The sequence below is a fragment of the Coregonus lavaretus genome (genome assembly GCF_964263955.1).
Source record: "Coregonus lavaretus genome assembly, chromosome: 6".
NCBI lineage: Eukaryota > Metazoa > Chordata > Actinopteri > Salmoniformes > Salmonidae > Coregonus > Coregonus lavaretus.
In genome coordinates, this window is record NC_139993.1 from 30,174,020 (window position 1) to 30,197,374 (window position 23,355).

A 23,355-nucleotide genomic window follows, 5' to 3' on the forward strand; every position below is an offset into this window, starting at 1 on the left:
TTTCAGCACCTTGTGAAAATGCTCGAGCCAGCATACTGTATATCACCTATTCGGCCCCAACAACGTTGCTGAGCGGATCAGGTGGAGGGACTGAGCATGGACATACTTGGCTAGGGATGTCTGCCCACTGTGGTCCTGCAGCATCACCTCAACATAGCCAGAAGGGGACATCTCCGGTCAGATATATCGCATACCATCACCCCGTCTCCTCCCTATTACCACGTGGTGGTCTGCAACAAGCTGACTTGTGGAAGCAGGAGCGCAAGATGATGTTCATGTCATTCCTACAGCAGCGAAATCCTGAGTTGTTACGCCTGGCTTCCCAGTGCCTAGGACAATACAGGGCAGCCCCAACGTTGGGGGCGCCGGTGGCAGCCCACAGGGAGGTTCTGCCGCCTCCCAGGCTTTATATAGCAGAGCAAGAACCTCTTCCACCACACCCAGCACCACAGATCCTGCTGTTTTACTGCCTGTGTGTGGCCCAGCGACATCCATTCCATTCGCCACCAGTGCTCGAGCCAGCACTTCAGCTGACAACGGAGACAGCACCCCAGCTGGTGCCTCTGTCAGCAACCCCAGCTAGCCAAGGGCCGTAGGCCCTTTTATTAGGCCAGCAGCAGCCAGAACCCCAGCTGACCCAGCAGTCATCTGCCCTCAAGCCCACCCGGCAGCCGCCAGCACTAGAGTCCTCAGCGATGTCCTCTATCCCGCAGACGCCAATGCAGCAGCCCCCAGTGGACCAACCTGACCCGCCTGCTGCTACACCCAAAGAACCATCCTGACCCGGGCCCATCGGGGGCCCGAGCTGCAGCACCCAGTCCATGACTCACACCATCTCCTGAGGGCCCATCTTCTCCCGACCCCGCCACAGCACTGGGTCCCAGCACGGGCTTTCAAGAACTCCCTGTCCAGTATGCACCGCCTGACCCAGCACCAGCGCTGGCCCTGCTGCCGCTGGACTCCCCAAACCTACCACCACTGATTCCTGACCCGGCCTTAACCCTGAGTCCATCACCTGGTCCTGATCCCTTCTCTGGTTCCTGCACTGGGGGAACAGCAGGCCACTGCGCCACTCGGGAGGCCACCAATTGGTTGCTAGGGGTCATGGTTGCCAGGGGCCTTATCACACCGTGGGGTCAGCCAATCACAGGCAGTCAGCTTGGGTCCCAGATCCCCAACTCCTGCCTCTCCCTTGAGCAGTGACAGAGAGCAACATCTCTGTCTCTGCCGATCAACAACTGGACTCAATAACATCTCTTTGGATGGTGTGTGTGTGCACAAAGTGAGTTGTGTGACATGTATATATTGTTCTTAATAGTTAGTTATTGTTGCATTTTGTACGCTGCCTCTGTATAGCTTGTAACCTGTAAACTTGTACAGGGATTATATGCCATTTATACAGTCCTTTATTACCGTTATTACCGCTCTTGTGATTACATATGTACAGTATTTTCATTTATTTCTACAGAACCACTAACATTCCATGTACATTTCATCCGTGTGTGTGTGTCAATAAAGTATCCTTGTATGTAACTCTGAGGTTACCTTATTCCCCTCTTACCGAGGGAGGAGCTAGTGGGTCAGAGATCAGCCCAAACGGAGAGTCGCTGTCTTTCACTCAACCACGCTGACATCCATTGCATTTTGGACATGATTTACTATGGGTGAGTTTATCCTTCTCGGTTCATTTGTGGTTTTAAAAAGTAATTAGCAGAAAAGCCCAGATGATGTATATTGGACCAAGGGCGGTTTTTCAGGTCCAAACCAGAGTAGCAGTCCAGTGTCATTGCGTAACTGTCATTGTTAAACGGAGCCACTAACCTGATACCAAGATGGGACAGATCCAGTTAGCTCTACCGCTGGCCGACCGTTGAGGGGGGTGGCAAACAATGATAAACAATAGGCTTGGGCGGTATACCGTATACCGGGGTATTTGGAAAAAACCACGGGACGGTTTTTCAATACCGTCAACACTCAATACCGTTTAAATTATATCTTGGAAGTTTTTTTAATACATTTGAATATTTGTAGCTACCTTTAAAGTAAATACCTGCAGTCAACTTGTGCAATATGTTAGAAGATAAAGATTGCGTTCTTTATTTCACCTGTCACATAATTTCTCATTATGAAGCTTACCGGTCACGTGGTGTTTGTTTACAAGCACACTACGACGAGAGACCAGAGCCTTGTGAGTCACTCACTGTTGTGCAGCACGTGCCAGGTGATCTAGTTACAGTATAGAATTCACAACTAAATGTTTGCCAGCTAGATATCTTATAACTATTAAGTTAACTGTCTAAAATGTGCTAAATGCTATGCAGTTGCTCATTTGGTTTGGTAATTTAGTAGCTAGTTAGCTATCTAGCTAAGTGCTTAGCTTCTTCCAAAATCAAGCATTTGCTTGGTAACAGCAGAGAATCTGCTCCTGGATCAAGAGCCTTGCTGGCTAAGATTTGATTTGTGCGTGCAGCAAACTGTGAGTAGCATTTTTTTGTTACTTGTATAGTTTAGGTTAGAGACTATAGCATTTAGTTAGCATTCTCTATAGAATTTTACATGTTCTTGTTAGCATTGCTAACCTTCGGATTACAGAGCTTCAGTGGGGTTTGAAAACAGCGCCCCTTGCGTTCAATGCCAGTATTACCAAATATCCCAATATGGCACAAGGTCGGTATTAAGGTATGACAATCTGGATACCGCCCAAGCCTAATAAACAACCCTACGTTTACAGCAGTATCATTACGAGATTATCTTAAAAATAAACAGACCTTTCTGTCCCCTAGTCCAGTCTTCACCTCCATCTTGTCTTCTGCATCTAAAGGACCCTTTGCCGGGCAATGTCCCCATTACTGCCCTGGGGTAATGGGGGTCTCCATTCGAAGCAAAGGATGAGTGCCTTTCTTGGCCCCTCAAACACCTCTTCCGGCAGCAACCTGATTTTCCCAGCCAGTCTCCCCTGGGTCTGTAACCCTAACCTTAGCCAGATCCTAACACTGCCCATCACTCTCCTCCACCTGTGAGCAATTACCAGTTATCTCCGCCAGGTATTTCACACCTCTCTCTGCACAGCTAGGAGAAGCAGACTGGAGCTGTTAGGACAGGGCTGCAATGGTCACCTCTGAGTGGAGTAACAGACTGCAATTATGGTGAATCTGTGTTTGCATGATGAAGAGAGAGAAAATATGAAAAATAAGATGAAAAATAGAAAGATTTCTATGGGGAACAGGATGTGTATTTATGTGCTTACTCCTGGAAGAAAGGGAAATGGAGCTACTGTATATGTCAGCATATTCTGAATCCCTTTTCTCATGTTTGCCAACACCCGCCTAGTGTCTGTTCAGCCTCTTAGTACTATCAGCAACTTATCTTATTGGTGAGGTAAATATCAAACAGAAATAGGTCAAATTTCAGATTCTGCCTGAAATGGCAATGCGCATCTGAAGATTAATAGAAGAATCAGGGGTGTCAAACCAGGTCCCTTCTCTTTAATAACCTTTGCTAGGCATTAGAGCACCAAATAGCCTTTGATGACTCATGTCTAGTTCTGCAAGTGGCAAAGTCTTGGGGAGGGGGAGTTTTAATCGTTGCGCTCCCTGCCTTTTGTCCCTTGAGCGGTAAACTGGACCTGCGGCATGAAAGGCAGGCCTCTATCTTTGGTGCTCAGGAGTCTACTGACTCAGACCTTTTTCCGCTAATGCACTGGGCCTGCCTTGACTTCAACCACTGCAAGCCGAGCTTCTGCTGCTGACAGCAAAGCTCGGCTTGGGTAGTAAAGAAACACATTGACAAAAAAGAGCTTTCACACCCGGGCTTTTCCCCCTATTTAACAAAGCAGTCAAGAATCTCACTCAAGATAATCCTAATTAAATGCTATACTCAAGTAAGTTGCATAAGGAGGAAAGTTAACCTCTCTGAAAGTTGTACCTTTGCCCTCTAATGTTGGGACGGAGCAAGAGATCTATTTGAACCCTGAAGCCAAATCCATTTCTCTCCAATATGCATTTTTCTGCAAACTTATCTGTAAACATTTCTCTGGGACAGACGATTCATTAAATGTAAAGACCTACTGAGAAAAAAGCCCAGTGCTGAACCACTGAGAAATAACATTCAATGAGATTCTAGGATTATAAAGAAAAAGGGGGGCAAATTGCTGAATATTTCTGAGAATCAATCCACTTGGCCCGACTGTAGCAGAAAAAAGGCACCATGAAAGTTAATGTCATCCCCAATGTCTCAAGAGTTCTCAAATGAGAACATGGTTTGATTACTTTTAATGCTGTTTGCATTAGAGGTACATCACAGCTTGGTATTTTAATCTTAAAAGAAGGACGTGGTACCTACTGTGTGGGTGTATTAGCTTAATCATTGTGCAGTATTACCAACATATAAAACTGGCAACGTTAATTGCCTGTCACACTCACTAAGACCATTTCCATTGAGCAAATAATTAGGGGTTTAGCTCTAGTCAAGAGCATCCACAATCATGTCTGCTTGCCATAAGAAATACCACTACTAATAACACACTCAAACAAGAGCAAATCTTCAAACAGATTACAGGGGTTTGATAGTGATTCAACTGTCAAAGCGTCAAAACAGGCTGCCTCTCACATCTTAAGTGATGATCTGTTCTTTTATTAGGCACGATTGCATTACAAGTGCAGCCGGCGAACTCGCCCAGGAAAGCAAAGTATGACAACCTCAGTTTGCAAGACCTCACCATGCTTGTTAAAGCAAACATTTCACCAGAACAGCAGGGACCATCTTTCAGCTCAATCCCCTCACAGAGCCTGTAGTTCTATCTCAGTATCTGATCTAAAGTAGACTCTGCTCTAGGCACTAATATGCATCTCAAAGGAGCTTGAAGCCAGCCAATACCCCCTTTCTAAGGCATTGTGTTCTACAAGCCCTCTCTATTACTCACATTCATTAATTTTTTGTTACACAACATGCGCCACAGTGCAGACCAATGAGAGCTTTTAGACTGATTGGCAGACTGAAGAAGGCGAGGGAAAGGGACTTTATTGTGTCTGTGAGATTGCCATCTCTGCTCTGCCCCATGCATGTGATGCCATTCCCACATGCCACCTTCACACTTTTCACAGGATTAAAAGGCTATTTGTGCCACCTTTATATTGTGTGAAACACAATGTATAAAACACTGAACGCAGTATATGACCTACATAAAACTATGACGTGTAGACATTGAATAAATTACATCCTACCACAGGGATCATTCCTATTCATAAAAGTTGGTTTGAAAGCAGAGTAAGACATCAAAAGGCCATGTCATAAACCCTACATGACATGACTTATTCCTTTCCTTTTAGCTCCTAGTGGAGCAAGGGGACTCATCAGGACCTCAGATAACCCCTACATAGGACTTTCATTAACAGGACATGCCTATTTGTAAGTCGCTCTGGATAAGAGCGTCTGCTAAATGACGTAAATGTAAATGTAAAATGACTCCTGCAATAATATTAATGTCAGATCATGGCAAATTCCTAAACACTGGCATGACACATGCAGTGATTTACTGGGAGGTTGGCTTGTTGGTTAACCATGAAGGTGGCGTTCATGATTGTCCACTGCTGTTTTTTTATATATTTTTTATTTCACCTTTATTTAACCAGGTAAGCCAGTTGAGAACAAGTTCTCATTTACAACTGCGACCTGGCCAAGATAAAGCAAAGCAGTGCGATAAAAACAACAACACAGAGTTACATATGGGGTAAAAAAACTAAGTCAAAAAATACAACAGAAAATATATATACAGTGTGTGCAAATGTAGCAAGTTATGGAGGTAAGGCAATAAATAGGCTATAGTGCAAAATAATTACAATTAGTAATGCTGTGTGTCATGACATTGTGAAATTGTTGTCATAAATTTCCATGAATAATTCTGACAAGTTTCATCTGCTGCTGATCATACCATTATGAGGTGCTACTGAGGAAGTCAAGTGAATTGGTACAAAACACTCCAGGTGGGCGGACTGTGTGTACGTTCTGCCTCCCATCTCTTTCCCCATTCAGCCCAGTGATCATTTCACAGTCAGTTAAGGAACCCTCCAAATCGATTTTAATGGGCAGACATTAAACAAGACAAATGTGTGCACTTTTCCCTGCCCACCCTAAGATTTACAGTGTGTGATTTTTTTCCTTTTAATTTGTTAAAGTACCTTGTGATGTAAGCCGTCTGAAACTGGAAAGGTCTGCCAAGTTCAATAGTACACAGACACACTGACATAGCAACTATGCACATATCAGGACAGGCGTGTCAACAGCTGGAAGAAAAGTCCACACAATCACGTGGCCTACAATCACATCAACAAAAGACTTAAAACACACTGCACATCTTACAAAGAATAACTGACAAACACAAACTGACAAGGCACAGAGACATACAGCTAAAGGTGTTTTTCGATAACCTAAAGCGGCTTTCCCTCCTCTCCTTTATCTGCACTGATATGAAGACACGGGATAGGTGAACGCAATATGGAGGATGCCTACTGCCCATCTGCGTACACAGCTGTCCAGTTCCTTCAGATTACTGCCAGTAAGGAAAGAAGGGATGCACCCAGAGACAAATGAGAGAGAGAGACAGAGAGAGAGAGACAGACAGACAGAGCGAGAGAACAACCACGGGAGTACCACAGCTAGAGACTCCTGCTGAAACTGTCAGAGTGAGCACTCTGACACATCATGCTATGGCAGGCTGCCTGACAGGTTCATCCAGTCTCTTAAACCTGGGACAGGTGCATTAGAGCCAACATAGCATGACAGGCAGGGTAATAGCTGACCTGAAGGGTCAGAAAGGAACTGCCAGTGCCAAGGCAAACCCCCTGTCATCTCATGTAGTGCTGATCAAACTGCAGGCCTCTCTCTGAAAGCCATGACAGGGCTGGAGGTTGTATACTGTAGGATGCACCATTAGCCATAGTTGTGATGTGAGCTTGGTTTTGATGGCAAAACGGAAAGGGGCCGAGGAATACAAAACGAGACAAGAGTACAAGTTTTCAATCGGTGTACGGATACTGTGACTGCACTTCCCACCTCTCTCTCTCTCTCTCTCTCTCATATTTTAGGGACAGCTCTCCCCAAGAGTACAGAGCTTGCAGTGCTCAAAAGGAATCTTCCAGCTGGCTATGATTTTAAGATGTGCACGTCGTCTCCCTTGCATACCAAAGGAAATAGCAAAACCAAATCCACTGACACTGTGAAATCATACATCTTTTGAGAGACATTTTGAATGAAAGATGGTGAAATTCTCTCACAAGTACATGGCCTTGTCCCTTACCAACAAGGTGAATGAGCAATGTCATGGTCCCTATGGAAGTTACCGATCTGCATAATTTTGAGGCAAATCATTGCGGAGCTATTTTACCATGAAAGTCACGTTGCTTCACATTGCTCTAAAGTCAAATATACAGATGGAAGTGTGTGTGTGTGTAAAGCAGTCATTGTCAGGTATTAATGTAAAAACATGACAACTGACAGGCATAAATAATATGAACTCTGCCTCAGGATGATGCCTCCTGTGTTGCTATAATATACTGATTAGCTGTAGCTCATTCTATGTCATCAAGAAGGCTCATATAGGTCAAATCAATAACCAGTTACCAGTAGTCTGCAGTGGCCAAAGGCATTTCACACAGCACAATGAGCACATAATCCAGCCTGGTCTCATTGACTAGACGTAACATAGTAAAAGTAAATCCGGGACACTCAAATTAGTATGAGATGTTACGTTTGGTATGGTTCCATAAGACAGATGGTTACAGATGGCAAAAACAAAAGTAGGGTGGTTGGTTGGGGTGGATGGGTGGGTGTGTAACGCAAACAACTAGCAACCTAAAGGTTGCGAGTTCGAATCTCATCATGAACAACTTTAGCATTTTTCAACTACTTACTACTTTTTAGCTACTTTGCAACTACTTAGCATGTTAGCTAACCCTTCCCCTAAAGGGTCAGCATGCTTCAGTTCGGCTGGTGGCTAGCTGAAGTCGGCTAGGCTAACGAACGAGTGTGCTCGCATACTCCCTTAAAAGACATTCGCTTGAAAAACGAGACAAAAGTGACAACAGTACTGTTTGCCCATTTTGAGACGCCATAGCCAGTATACACTTACTAAAAATAGTCAGATTTGATCTAAGACACATTTTTTAATTTTGATGTTTTTGCCGAGATCTTAGTCACGCAATTTTACATCTAACTAAGCTGTGTGGTGCAGTATTTCTCAACAAAACAAAAATCATGAAAACGAGCCGTCTCTCATTGAATGACAACAAAGACTTTATTGAAAAATCTCTAATGTTGACCAAGCACTGACAAAGGGGCGTAGACTCCGGCTTGCCTCTAGAAAAACTGTTGTGTGCCCGAACAGCCGGAAAAACCCTCACCGAAGTTCAGAACGAACAGAAACGTCACAAAATGTCGTCATAATATATGCACAAACTCTTCCGAACTGTTTCGGCTGGGAAGCATGCGGAAGCCTTAACCCTAACCTTAACTCTTTCAGCTAACCCTTCCCCTAACCTTAACCCTTTAACCTCTATGGGATCGGTGTCCCGTATACGGGATGGTTGAGCTAACGTGTGCTAATGTGATTAGCATGACTGTTGTGGGTAACATCAAACTTTCCAGGACATAGACATGTCTTATACAGGCAGAAAGCGTACATTCTTGTTAATCTAACCACACTGTCCAATTTACAGTAGCTATTACAGTGAAAAAATGACTATGATATTGTTTGATGAGAGTGCGCAACAACAAAAAACGTATCACGGCACCTAGCTTGATACATTCACCTCTGAAGGTAAATAATGTACTTACATTCAGTAATCTTGCTCTGATTTGTCATCCTAAGGGTCCCAGAGATAAAATGTAGCATAGTTTTGTTTGATAAAATCTATTTTTATATTCAAATGTAGGATCTGGGTTCTACAGTTTGAACCCCTGATGTCTCTGGCTCCACACCCACCCCGCCCGGCCATCTAGATGTGTGAAAGTTAGTGTATAAGCTAATGATCCATCATGTATGACATTCCAGGGAGTGTGTAAACTTACATTTTGTATTCCAATATCATTTTTGTAAGTTCTCTATAGTTATGTACTGGAAAATATATCAATTGACCAAGTCGGCATATTTGGGCAGACTTGATACAAAATAATAAATCTGAAACTTTGCAAAAACACTGCTGCCATCTAGTGGCCAAAATCTAAATTGCGCCTAAACTGCAATGTTATATCATGGCCTTTCTCTTACATTTCAAAGATGATGGAACAAAAAAAACATTACCTTTTACTAGATCTAATGTGTTATATTCTCCTACATTAATTTAACATTTACACAAACTTCAAAGTGTTTCTTTTCAAATGCTATCAAGAATATTACATTTCATTGCTTCAGGTCCTGAGCTACAGGCAGTTAGATTTGGGTATGTCATTTTAGGCGAAAATTGAAAAAAAGGGTCAGATCCTTAAGAGGTTAACCTAACTCCTAAACTTAACCCCTAACCCCAAGCCTAGCTAACATTAGCCAGCTAGCTAACGTTAGTCACCTAGCTAGAATTCGTAACATATCAAACGTTTCGCAAATTCGTAATATTTAGTACCTTTAGCAAATTCGTAACACATGCACCGAACTAAAATATAAACACAACATGCAACAATTTCAAAAATGTTATTGAGTTACAGTTCATATAAGGAAATCAATCAATTGAAATACATTCATTAGACCCTAATCTACGGATTTCACATAACTGGGAATACATATATGCACTCACTAACTGTAAGTCGCTCTGGATAAGAGCGTCTGCTAAATGACTAAAATGTAAAAAAAATTAAATCTGTTGGTCACAGATACCTTTAAAAAAAGGTAGTGGCGTGGATCAGAAAACCAGTCAGTATCTGGTGTGACCACCATGCAGCGCAACATCTCCTTCGCATAGAGTTGATCAGGCTGTTGATTGTAGCCTGTGGAATGTTGTCCAACTCCTCTTCAATGGCTGTGCGAAGTTGCTGGATATTGGCGGGAACTGGAACACGCTGTTGTAAACGCCGATCAAGAGCATCCCAAACTTGCTCAATGGGTGACCAATCTGGTGAGTATGCAGGCCATGGAAGAACTAGGGCATTTTCAGCATCCAGGAATTGTGTAGAGATCCTTGCGACATGGGACTGTGCATTATCATGCTGAAACATGAGGTGATGGCGGCGGATGAATGGCACAACAATGGGCCTCAGGATCTCATCATGTTATCTCTGTGCATTCAAATTGCCATCGATAAAATGGAATTGTGTTCCTTGTCCGTAGCTTATGCCTGCTCATACCATAACCCCACCGCCACCATGGTGCACTCTGTTCACAACGTTAACATCAGCAAACCGCACGCCCACACAACGCCATACACGCTGTCTACTATCTACCCGGAACAGTTGAAACTGGGATTAATCCGTGAAGAGCACACTTCTCCAGCGTGCCAGTGGCCATCGAAGGTGAGCATTTGCCCACTGAAGTCGTTTATGACGCCGAACTGCAGTCAGGTCAAGACCCTTGTGAGGATGACGAGCACGCAGATGAGCTTCCCTGAGACGGTTTCTGACAAGTTGTGCAGAAATTCTTCATTTGTGCAAACCCATAGTTTCATCAGCTGTCCAGGTGGCTGTTCTCAGACGATCCCGCAGGTGAAGAAGCCGAATGTGGAGGTCCTAGGCTGGCGTGGTTACACGTGGTCTGCGGTTGTGAAGCTGTTTGGACGTACTGCCAAATTCTCTAAAACAATGTTGGAGGCGGCTTATGGCAGAGAAATGAACATTAAATTATCTGGCAACAGCTCTGGTGGACATTCCTACAGTTAGCATGCCAATTGCACGCTCCCTCAAAACATCTGTGGCATTGTGTTGTGTGACAAAACTGCACATTTTAGAGTGGCCTTTTATTGTCCCCAGCACAAGGTGCACCTGTGTAATGATCATGCTGTTTAATAAGCTTCTTGATATGCCACACCTGTCAGGTAGATTGATTATCTTGGCAAAGGAGAAATGCTCAATAACAGGGGGATATAAACAAATTTGTGCACAAAATTGGAGAGAAATAAGCTGTTTGTGCATATGGAACATTTCTGGGATCTTTTATTTCAGCTCATGAACAAAGGGATCAACACTTTACATGTTGCGTTTATATTTTTGTTCAGTATAATACAAATTGTAATTCGTAACATATCATACGAAATGGATGATGGCCATCCACAAATTAATACATAACTAAAACTAACATATCATACTAAATGGAGTGTTTCGATTTATGTACAGAGTAATATCAAATGCTCTGAGAGCAGGTTGCAGCACCACATTATGGCCCTAAAGCAAACACACATTGACAATGTATTCTGCTAAATGAGAAATTAATAGCTTCAGGTCTGATGGAAATCATTTTTGGAGGTACAATCAGTGCGCTCTCGCGCAGTGTGCTACCGAGACAGACCTTGTACTTGATCAGGTCAACAACTACACCCTTTGAATAAAATCTCCCTTGAAAACAAAATCTCAGTTCACAGGGAAAATGTAATATTACAAGAATCAAAACCCTGACATGGTGGTAGAAATCGAGAAAGGCAACAGTTGGGAGAGGCAAAATAGTGGATAGTTGCCATGAGACTATACTGCCACTATATTAATGTGCTCTTTTCACAATATCTATCCACAAATGTTTTATATAGGCTATATCTCCACAAAACCATGTTAACTGCACATTCACCCCCTTGGTTTCGATTGGGTTTAGGGAAAATGCAGCGCGACACTTTTGCGCACAGTGGCGCACCATAACGAACAGGCATTTGAATTTACTAAGTTTACTGTGGCAGCACAAACACTGTAAAGACTACTTCAGCTGTGACATAACTGAATGTAAATGTGTTACCTGTGTTTTCAGAGGCTCTCCGTGTTCAATGATGCTTATAAAAGGGATTTCCAAAAAAGAAGCCATAAATTCCACTTGTACGATCTCTTCCTGGGTCTGGGGGAAGGCGAGAACAGCGGAGACCCCCTGAACAACGATAGCCTGACAAACACACCTGAAAAGGGACTCCGGGTCTCCGTTGGCCGGCTCTCGAGGAACCACTTCCAGGCTCAGGTTGTAAGGAAGAAAGTTGTCCCCCGTTTGAACGAGACCGGTGAGGGCACGGTTCAGGGCAGCCTGCACTCTGGCCGGCTGGCGGGTTGGCAGAAGGGCACCAAGGCGCACGGTGTGTCCTATCTGCGCCAGAATGTGGCACGGCTGGGGATGGGGGTGACAAGGGTCGATGAAGAACTGTAGAATAACTTGGAATCCGAAGTAAAAGTATGCCAAGAATCTTGAGAAGATTAAATTCATCCTGCTGCGCTCTCAAACTGAATGAGATATTGTCAGAAGATAGCATTGCTTGCCTTATTTCTTTCTTCCCTTTTCTTTGATGTAAGGTCCTTTTTCGACGATGATATTACCTGTAATCTACAGATGGAGTTACAGTGTGAATGTGTGACTAGAAGGGGAGGGGGTGCACAATGGAAAGGCGTAGATTCCGCTGGACTGTCATCCTCGGAGAACACCAGCTGAGCAGCAGTCCTGAGGCGGGAGTATTGGACCGGGTATTGACAAATTAACACATGCGTGTTGCCAACATGAAAATAATGATAAAATGTGTTTTTTTGGAACTTGCACTTTTTTAACTTACTAGTTTTATCAAAAAGTTGAACCACGTCATTAAATAGCATAACTATCTCATATATATATATTTTTAAACGTTAAAACACCCTTTGTGATTTTTTTTTTGGGTGGCATTCATTGATTAAATTTCAACCTTAAAAAAAACGGTTCCGCTCAATTCCAAATGTATTTACAGAAATACATCCGGTCATCAAAGGTCGTGCTGAGGAAAAAATATGTTATGAATGTCCAAAATGAGATGTGACACTCCTGAGAGTGAGCAAGTGATTGGACCAAAAAGCAGAATTGCGCCTGCGTCGGATGACTTGGCACACGCACAGGACATGGGTAAATCTGCTTTTAAATGCAGGATAAAATACCGTCTCAGCTAGAGGCCAAACTAACTTTGGGAAACTGCACTGAATCAACCTGGACAGTTCCTCTGTGGTTGTTTTATTTATTACCAAGTCATAAATTGTCCATGGGTAACATGTCTTGAAATAAAGCACAATCTAAAGCCTATATAAACTGATTTTGATATAGCTATATATTATTTTGATGTGGAAATGACAATTACTTTTTCATCAAGTTAATAAATTGATTGGATTCACGTAAAGTATCCTTTAAACAATGTAATTACACCTGCATTTCAATGTCAATGTGTGCAATTACACATAACACAATTAGGCTATATCAGGTGTACTTATGTAATCACAATTAAGATGTGAAGTGTGACCTTTATAGTCAAAGTGCATGTTGAAATACATAATGAAATAGATATACTCATTGTGTATCAGCAATAGACTTGATGCACATTATCTAAAAGGCCTCCAGCTAATTTAAATGTGGACTGTAATTTGGTTATGATAAACAAAATATATTTATGTGGATTGCTTTGTGAAGCGTTCTTGAAATGTAAAACAAAAGTCAATATCATGGTGCTCAAAACAATGATTTCTGCTACTGGATGAATGCAAAGACAAGGTGCTGTAAAGACACATTCACAGAAATCTAATATTCAGACCATGTAACTAATTATTACAGTTGTCAGAGCACCTTACCGATCACTGCACCTGTACACAGCCCATCTGAAATTAGCCCACCCAACTACCTCATCCCTATATTGTTATTTATTTTGCTCTTTTGCACCCCAGTATCTCTATTTGCACATAATCTCTTGCACATCTAGCATTCCAGTGTTAATACTATTGTAATTATTCTGCACTATAGCCTATTTATTGCCTTACCTCCATAACTTGCTACATTTGCACACACTGTATATATATTTTCTGTTGTATTTCTGACTTTATGTTTTTTACCCCATATGTAACTCTGTGTTGTTTTTATTGCACTACTTTGCTTTATCTTGGCCAGGTCGCAGTTGTAAATGAGAACCTGTTCTCAACTGGCTTACCTGGTTAAATAAAGGTGAAAAAAAAAAAAAAAAAAATTACCAGTTGATACCAGCCTGATTAAAAACCCTGTGTAGATAAACTGATACTGAATGAACAATTCTGACATGTTTCTTAAAATAATAAAAGCCCACCAATTGGCATAATCAATAAGGTCATTTACCAGAATGACTTACTGATTGTCACGGATTCTGCCGAGGCTGCTCCTCCTCCTTGCTCGGGCAGGCTTCGGCGTTCGTCGTCCCCGGAGTACTAGCTGCTGCCGATCGACGTTTCGGTGTTTGTCTAGTTTAGTCTGTATTGTTTACACCTGTTCTCCATTATGTTTGATTGTATGCCCTATATTTACCCCTGTTTCTCATTTGGATTTTGTGTGTGATTGTTTCTTTGTGACGTGTGCCGTTGGTGAGCGGGTTAGTTCCTCCCTGTGTGGAGGTATTCTGTTTCGTGTTCTTGCATTCTGAGTAAAGTATGTTTCCGAGAGTTCTGTGTCCTGCGCCTGACTCCTTCCACCGCATTTCACTGACATTCGTGACACTGATACTACATAACATTGTCAGTGGCTAGAAAATAGGGTTGTTGTTTGGTTTATATACAGTGCCATTAGAAAGTATTCACACACAAAACCCAATAATGTCATTAATGAATTATGTCTTTCTTTTTTTTACTTTGACAAATTAATTAAAAATGAAAGGCTGAAATGTCTTGAGTCAATAAGTATTCAACACCTTTGTTATGGCAAGCCTAAATAAGTTCTGGAGTAAAAATGTGCTTAACAAGTCACATAAGTTGCATGGACTCACTGTGTGCAATAATAGTGTTTAACATGATTTTTTAAATGACTACCTCATCTCTGTACCCCACACATACAATTATCTGTAAGGTCCCTCAGTCGAGTAGTGAATTTCAAACACAGATTCAACCACAAAGACCAGGGAGGTTGTCCAATTCCTCACAAAGAAGGGCACCTATTTGTAGATGGGTAAACATAAAACAAAATAAGAAATTGAATATCTCTTTGAGCATGATGAAGTCATTAATTACACTTTGGATGGTGTATCAATACACCCAATCACTAAAAAGATGCAGGCATCCTTCCTAACACCATTGCCGGAGAGGTAGGAAGCAGCTCAGGTATTTCACCATGAAGCCAATGGTGACTTTAAAACAGTTACAGAGTTTAATGGCTGTGATAGGAGAAAACTTTATGGTAGAGTGGCCAGACAGAAGCCACTCCTCAGTAAAAGGCACGACAGCCTGCGTGGAGTTTGCCAAAAGGCACCTAAAGACTCTCAGAGCATGAGAAACAAGATTCTCTGGTCTGATGAAACCAAGATTCAACTCTTTGGCCTGAATGCCAAGCGTCACGTCTGGAGGAAACCTGGCACCATCCCTATTGTGAAGCATGGTGGTGGCAGCATCATGCTGTGGGGATGTTTTTTAGCGGCAGGGACTGGGAAAATAGTCAGGATCAAGGGAAAGATGAACGGAGTAAAGTACAGAGAGATCCTTGATGAAAATCTGCTCCAGGGTGCTCAGGACCTCAGACTGGGGCGAAGGTTCACCTTCCAACAGGACAACGACCCTAAGCACACAGCCAAGACAATGCAGGAATGGCTTCGGGACAAGTCTCTGAATGTCCTTGAGTGGCCCAGCCAGAGCCCGGACTTGAACATCTCTGGAGAGACCTGAAAATACCTGTGCAGCAACGCTCCAAATCCAACCTGACAGAGCTTGAGAGGATCTGCAGAGAAGAATGGGAGAAAATCCCCAAATACAGGTGAGCCAAGCTTGTAGCGTCATACCAAAGAAGAATTGAGGCTGTAATCGCTGCCAAAGGTGCTTCAACAAAGTACTGAGTAAAAGGGTCTGAATACTTTAAATGTATATTTCCTTTTTTTATTTTTTATATACTTTTGCAAAAAAATCCTGTTTTTGCTTTGTCATCATGGGGTATTGTGTGTAGATTGATGAGGGATATATATATTTTTTACAAATGTTTGAATTTTTCTTCCACTTTGACAGAGTATTTTGTATAGATCGTTGACAAAACTGTCAATTAAATCCATTTAATCCCACTTTGTAACAACAAAATGTGGAAAAAGTCAAGGGGTGTGAATACTTTCTGATCGCACTGTAGGCCTACTGTGGAATTACTGGGAATAAAAATAAAAACTTTCAAACTCTAAATATTAGTTTTGGCCATATGTTTGATGGCATATTTTTGGTAGATTATTTTACATGATGATTTATTTTTCACCATTATAATTTCTCGACACAATCAACCAAAAAACGTGTTCTCTCTCAGTGGCATTCAAATATAATTTCAATGGAATTTGAATATTTACGTTTTTTAGAAAGACTACAGCAATTAGGTGCAGTATGTTTTGGAGGACTTGCAAACATCGTTACACACGTTTGTATTGTCAAACAAATTGTTTATCCTTAGAATACATCTGTCACTCAGGAACAATTGACATTTCTTGCATTACTTAATGCTTCATTTACACAAGTGGCATGTTAATTAGTTTTTAAAAATTCGAACACTGTGCTGGGGAATACGTTCAAAAGCTTGTTAAGAGGAGTGACTGGTGAGGCTTCCCTCTGCTACACACGGGTAAACGTGTTGTGTGCGTCCCTCTTTCTCAGCAGTCAGTTCTGCCTTTCTTTCACAGCAGGAAGCCCCAAGCCTTTTGTTAAGGTGGGCATTTGTGGCTGCATTTAAACAGGCAGCCCAATTCTGATCTTTTTTCCACTAATTGGTCTTTGACCAATTAAATCAGATCTTTTCACATCAGATCTTTTTCAGAGCTGATCTGATTGGTAAAAAGACCAATTAGTGGAAAAAATATCAGAATTGGGCTGTCTGTCTAAACACAGTCTGTGAGGCACAGATAACTTGAAGTGTCTATAGATATCGCTCTCATTACTTGGAACTCCCTCTACCATGTTAAATAAAAAAGGAGCTGGAGTGTGAAATGTAGTTTCTCAGAACAAATTAAACGTGCCTCTGGTTTACATGGTTTAGAGAGAAGGGAATGTGGGGGGAAATATTTTGAACCTCAGGTCACCTCCTCAGGCAAAACGACGCGGTCTATTTGCTTCTGTGTTAACCCTGAAGAAAAACAGTGGATCTGCTTGGCCAATTGGTCAATCTACCTGTAAATGTGCGACATGGGTGAGGGTATTATGAAAGTCTCTCAATTGCTAAAATACTGACTGAAGGAGCCCCTAATGACAACACAGAGATCAGGAAAATTGATACTTTACTATGACGTTAACACTTACCGTGTGGGTACTGTATGCCAACAACAATGAAGGCCTTAATCTGGGAATCAGTGGCATTTCGGAGACATTTACCAGATGTTACACAGAATCCAGTGTGGGCCCTGTAACACGTTTTGTGAGAAGCAAGTCAACTCTACAAATCCAAGACAGAAATTGGGCCTCTTGATATTACCCAAAACTAAAGAAGCCTGCTTAATCTACCTAACCTAGGATTCAAATAAACCATGATCTGAAATTAAATCAAACAATGATTAAAGCCAACCCAGCCCCTGCACATTGATAGAGAATTCTGTAAAATGTAGTAAAATAAGGTATATACAACTTCAGAGAAGAGAATTATACACTCAGATCGAATGGTAGCACATTGCTGCAAAACTTGATGTCTTGAAGTACTTCTCTCTTGCAAGCATTACCCTTTCCTTTGAACTTGCATTCCAATGTCATTTCTCAAATTTCGCAAGTCTCTGTGAGATTGACTGCAGAAGTTGGACATAAATCCCACAGCAGTCGAAGCCCAACACATTTTCTGCTTGAGAACCACCAGGCGAAACTTCATCCATCTGCTAGAAACATGGCTAATTCCCAAAGTGACATTGCACAACCACGCAGTCATTAAATCATGTTTGCCCAATTACTCCTACCTGGGTGGAATGCATAACTAGGGAATCTTTCGCTTCGACTGCGGCCCCAACCCAGGCGATCGGAAAGGCAAACAGCGCTCAGACTCATTAGAGTTACTGCTGCCACCTCTGTCAGTGAAGGACCCCCCCCCACACACACACACACCCCTCCACCACATACAACTACCCACGGCCAATTCTCCTGAAGGTACTATTGATTAGCACCCAAGTGCCTTGATCTAGCATCTAACGTATTGTGATTCCTTCCTAGTTCATCTGAGAGGCACAGACAAAATTGTTTGCTTTGCTCATTCATTGAGTAACAAAAAGAACGTGTCTGAACATTGCAAATGGTTTCTAAGTTGGGCTCAGTCATAAATCAGTCACCCCTCCCCTGGCATGTCACCCTTAAATGTGATACTCCACACTTGTTCCCATAGTGGGAAAGTGTCTCAGAAAAACTAGTGAAGAGCACAAACTAAAAAAACTATTATCCCTGTATTTGACCCCTAAAAATACTTCAGATGTCATGTTATCCTTGATGTCCAACTGCCGTTGAGCTGAATTGTGAATTTGTGTGCCTGCAAAGCCTTTTTAGCTAACTCAATGATTCAACCCCCCTCAAAAAATCTCAGCAATACCTCACAATGAGTGCCATGTATGCTCATAACTCTAGGCTTGGGGAAAGGGTAATTGGTTTGTGAGGATTGGTGGCTTTTGTAAGGTAAAACGATCATTCTCAATTGTGTTCGCATTTTTGAGCCAGCACAACACAATCTAGTACCTCTTTTTTATTTTAAGCGGAGAAAGATGCAAAACAATGCCTTGCTTTTAAATGTCAGAGAGCTGTTTTAACATTCCATGAACATCCCCAGCACCACATGTGCGTGAAATTTAACAGGAGGGGTGAGGGGAGAGGGCGGGGAAGGTACCGCTTGAGATTCCCCTCCAGCCAGGTATATCGGAACGCTGACTGCAGAAAAAAATCGAACTCTTCTTGCACACCCAAACCCACACACAAGCACGTGCACACACACACACGCACACACCCTCTTCACAGACAATGGTATTTTTTTAAATGCCAGTGTCCGAATGAGTAGGGACATTTTAATAAGGGAATTAGAGGTTGGAAATGTGAAAGTTAATTGAGCATTTTTTCATGTAAATTTACCCCTAGGATGAGAAGAGAAAACATTATACAGTCTCAATCCAATCTTGATTTTCTTGACCTCTTTGGTCATTCTCAAGTGCACTGCTATTGAAAAACAAAAACGATCCCAATTCGATTTCATTTAAAACAGATCTCTATAGCTACAGTAACACAGTAACTGGACTATAGCAGTCACTACAGCTCAGGGAAACACATACAGTGCATTCGGAAAGTATTCAGATCCTTTGACTTTTTCCACATTTGGTTATGTTACAGCCTTATTCTAAAATTAATCTACACACAATACCCCATAATGACAAAGAAAAACAGTTTAAAATAAAAATTGGGATAATTTATTATAAATAAAAAACAGACATATCAGATTTTCATAAGTATTCAGACCATTTACTCAGTACTTTGTTGAAGCACCTTTGGCAGCGATTACAGCCTCGAGTCTTCTCGGGTTTGACGCTACAAGCTTGGCACACCTGTATTTAGGGAGTTTCTCCCATTCTTCTCTGCAGATCCTCTCAAGCTCTGTCAGGTTGGATGGGGAGCGTCGCTGCACAGCTATTTTCAGGTCTCTCCTGAGATGTTCGATCGGGTTCAAGTCCAGACTCTGGCTGGCCTACTCAAGGACATTGAAACTTGTCCCGAAGCCACTCCTGCATTGCCTTGGCTCTGTGCTTAGGGTTGTTGTCCTGATGGAAGGTGAACCTTTGCCCCAGTCTGAGGTCATGAGCGCTCTGGAGCAGGTTTTCATCAAGGATCTCTCTGTACTTTGCTCCGTTAATCTTTCCCTCGATCCTGACTAGTCTCCCAGTCCCTGCCGCTGAAAAACATCCCCAGAGCATGATGCTGCCACCACCATGCTTCACCGTAGGGATGGTGACAGGTTTCCTCCAGACGTGACGCTTGGCATTCAGGCCAAAGAGTTGAATCTTGGTTTCATCAGACCAGAGAATTTAGGCAAACTCCAAGTGGGCTGTCATGTGCCATTTACTGAGGAGTGGCTTCTGTCTGGCCACTCTACCATAAAGGCCTGATTGGTGGAGTGCTGCAGAGATAGTTGTCCTTCCGGAAGGTTCTCCCATCCCCACAGAGGAACTCTGGAGCTCTGTCAGAGTGACCATCAGGTTCTCGATCACCTCCCTGACCAAGGCCATTCTCCACCGATTGCTCAGTTTGGTTGGGCGGCCAGCTCTAGGAAGAGTCTTGGTGGTTCCAAACTTCTTCCATTTAAGAATGATGGAGGCCACTGTGTTCTTGGGGACCTTCAATGCTGTAGAAATGTTTTGGTACCCTTCCCCAGATCTGTGCCTAAACACAATCCTGTCTCGGAGCTCTACGGACAATTCCTTTGACCTCATGGCTTGGTTTTTGCTCTGACATGCACTCTCAACTGTGTGACCTAATATGGACAGGCATGTGCCTTTCCAAATCATGTCCAATCAATTGAATATACCACACGTGGACTCCAATCAAGTTGTAGAAACATCTCAAGGATGATCAATGGAAACAGGATGCACCTGAGCTCAATTTTGAGTCTCATAGCAAAGGGTCTGAATACTTATGTAAATAAAGTGTATATTTTTTTTATATATACATTTGCAAAAATTGCTTTGTCATTATGGGGTATTGTGTGTAGATTGATGAGGGGGAAAAAACAATTTAATACATTTTAGAATAAGGCTGTAACGTAACAAAATGTGGAAAAAGTCAAGGGGTCTGAATACTTTCCGAATGCACTGTATCTTTGCATGATCACAGAGGTTAAACGAATTCTGCACACGTCGATTCCCCTTCATTTTTAGATGGAGCTATGATTTTGTTTTCCACTTATCTGAAAAATATGAAGATTCCGGCAATTCTGTGCATCTGTTTGCAGCCTGCATTCCTAATAAAGCGTCTGTCAGATGATAGGATCACTGTAGGTATTCTCAAACTGCAGCCACGGCGTAACCAAATGCTTATTACCAATGGGACAGGTAACATAGGTAAAAATCTGTCCACAGGAGGCTGACTTGCTTTGCTTGGAGTCATGAGGCAATGAAAATCCTTACGGGCAGTTTTACCCTAGCTCCCATATAGAGTTCATCAAAGTTATTTTCCATTCACAAAAACTACCTCTGAACATTAAATCCACATTTTGACAAACAAAAGTAAATCCTCCAATTGCGTAAGCTACTTCTCTCCCCCTGGTGCCAGCCCCCTTGGTTAGAATAATTCTGGGCAATGTTTATTTTTCTGTCAGGGATAAGAGCAAGCAAAATCCACAAATTTGCCTAATCCACAAAACAATTCCTGGGGGAAACTCCTGCGAGAACAACATTTAAAGGAGGAGAAACAAGTCAATGGTGTGTATATCTGCTCTCTGACCTTTAGATACTTCTCCACTGACACATACATTACTACTAAGAGTGACAGTCTGGGGGTGCTGTGAGGCTGGGAAGCAAGTTCGGCCTATACGGCACTGAAGACTCCATGGCTAGACAAGGTGTGATACACTCCCTACTGGAACTGGTTTTGCAAGAACAGGTGAAGTGTCAGAATGCAAGAGCGCATGTACGAAGGATGAAGGTGTGGGGAATGGAGCGGGAGGTAGAAGGGATCATATCGAATTCAGCTCCTTCACCTCATGAGAAACCTCTCGCCTGGAGTTTAATATCTTCCTTTAGACTGCAACTGGGTAAGCCTTGAGTCATTCACCCAGAGTTCAGTTCATGAGAATCTCTTGTTTTAGGTGCTTCATGAGCGTACAGTATAGCTCAATTTATTTTTTTATTCTCTCTCCGCTGCACACACTGGGTTTTGACACCCTCTAAAACTAGCAGAGACATCCAGTCTTCTCAGGTTTTTCCCTGAAAAAAAAACAGCAGTTCCGTCTTCCTCGCTCCCCAGTGTTCCCCCAACCCCTTCCTTCTTCCCCCCTCCCTCCATGCCTTTCTTACCCCTCCTCAGCGAGGTTTTCAATGCTTGCTTCCCGTGGACTGGAGCTGCCAGAGCTCAAGGCTGTGGATTCACAGATGCGGATCATCCAGACACTCCTGTTTTTTTGCCTCATTACGTGTGGACCTCGCAGGGGAAGGATGCAGCAGAGGCATGAAGTTTATACACTCGGGGGTGGGGACTAACTTAAATGTTGCCATTAAACAAATCCTAATATTGGTTTATTTTCTATCTCTAAACCCACATGTTTGGTTGAATTTGTTGTGATGCATCATCATCATCAAAACAAGATGTCTAAAAGTTTGAATAATCAGTACATCGTCCAAAGGTTCTCCATACAATGTAGTGGTGTCTCTTTTCTTATGAATAATTTACACCATACTATACGAGTACACAGCATTGCTCTCCAAAGCAGTGCCTCAAGATGTCATAACAGACACCTGAAAACTAAAAGTGATCTCATAAGTGACGCTAGAAAATTGAACTGCATCACTGACAACTTGTCCTTTCTTCAGGCAGACAACGATTATACCTTGTCAAACAATGTAGATTCCAAGATGGCATAGCAATGCGGTCGTGTATTATGTTGTGTCCTCGTGTAAATAGCCTGCTTTTTGTTTTCTTGTCTTTTTTCGTATATATTTCTCTATCTCACTTTCCATCCTTAACTAAATATACTTTCCAGCAACCCGCCTCACCCAATGTGGAACGGATTCTATTATTTCTTCATACCTTTTATCAAGAACCCACGGCTGAAACTAGCCAGCTAGCCAGCTAACTAGCTACTTGCTATTAGTTATTGCTATTAGCCACCGTTAGCGGTCTTCACCACTGTCCGTGGCCTGCACTACCTACCAGCCAGCTCTAGCCTGGACAATTATCGGCCAGTCTGCACAGCGTGCTATCGACCCAGAGCATTTAGGATTTTCTGCCGGAATCACTGAATCACTGGACCTTAACACCGGATCATCACAACTAGCTAGCTGCAACCGAATGGATGTTGTTGTTGGCTAATCACCAATTGTCCCAAAGCTAGCACCAGTTAGCCTTGAGCTAGCCTCGAGCCAGGCCCATCTCCCGGCTATCCACCTCTCTGTCAACTGGACGGGACCTCCTAGTGTCGACACGGAGCCCCGCCGATCCATTACGACTGGTCTGCCGACGTAATCGTCTGATGTGGTTTCAACAGGCTTCCCGTTGCGACGACCACGAAGATCTATCTGCTAGGACCGGCCCGCTAGCAAGTGCAATCAA

General features: G+C 42.7%; 1 protein-coding gene across 1 annotated transcript in view; it reads right to left on the bottom strand.

Moving 5' to 3' along the window:
* The window catches only part of LOC311131590 (glutamate receptor ionotropic, NMDA 3B-like), a gene marked incomplete at both ends in the record, with an annotated part of 95,612 nt that extends 83,242 nt beyond the window's left edge, over positions 1–12,370 (bottom strand). The window contains one exon of the mRNA XM_084164658.1: positions 11,918–12,370. Within this exon, the coding sequence (XP_084020784.1) occupies positions 11,918–12,370 (453 nt within the window). The remainder of the gene's footprint in view (positions 1–11,917) is intronic.
* Between the last annotated feature and the right edge of the window lie 10,985 nt (positions 12,371–23,355).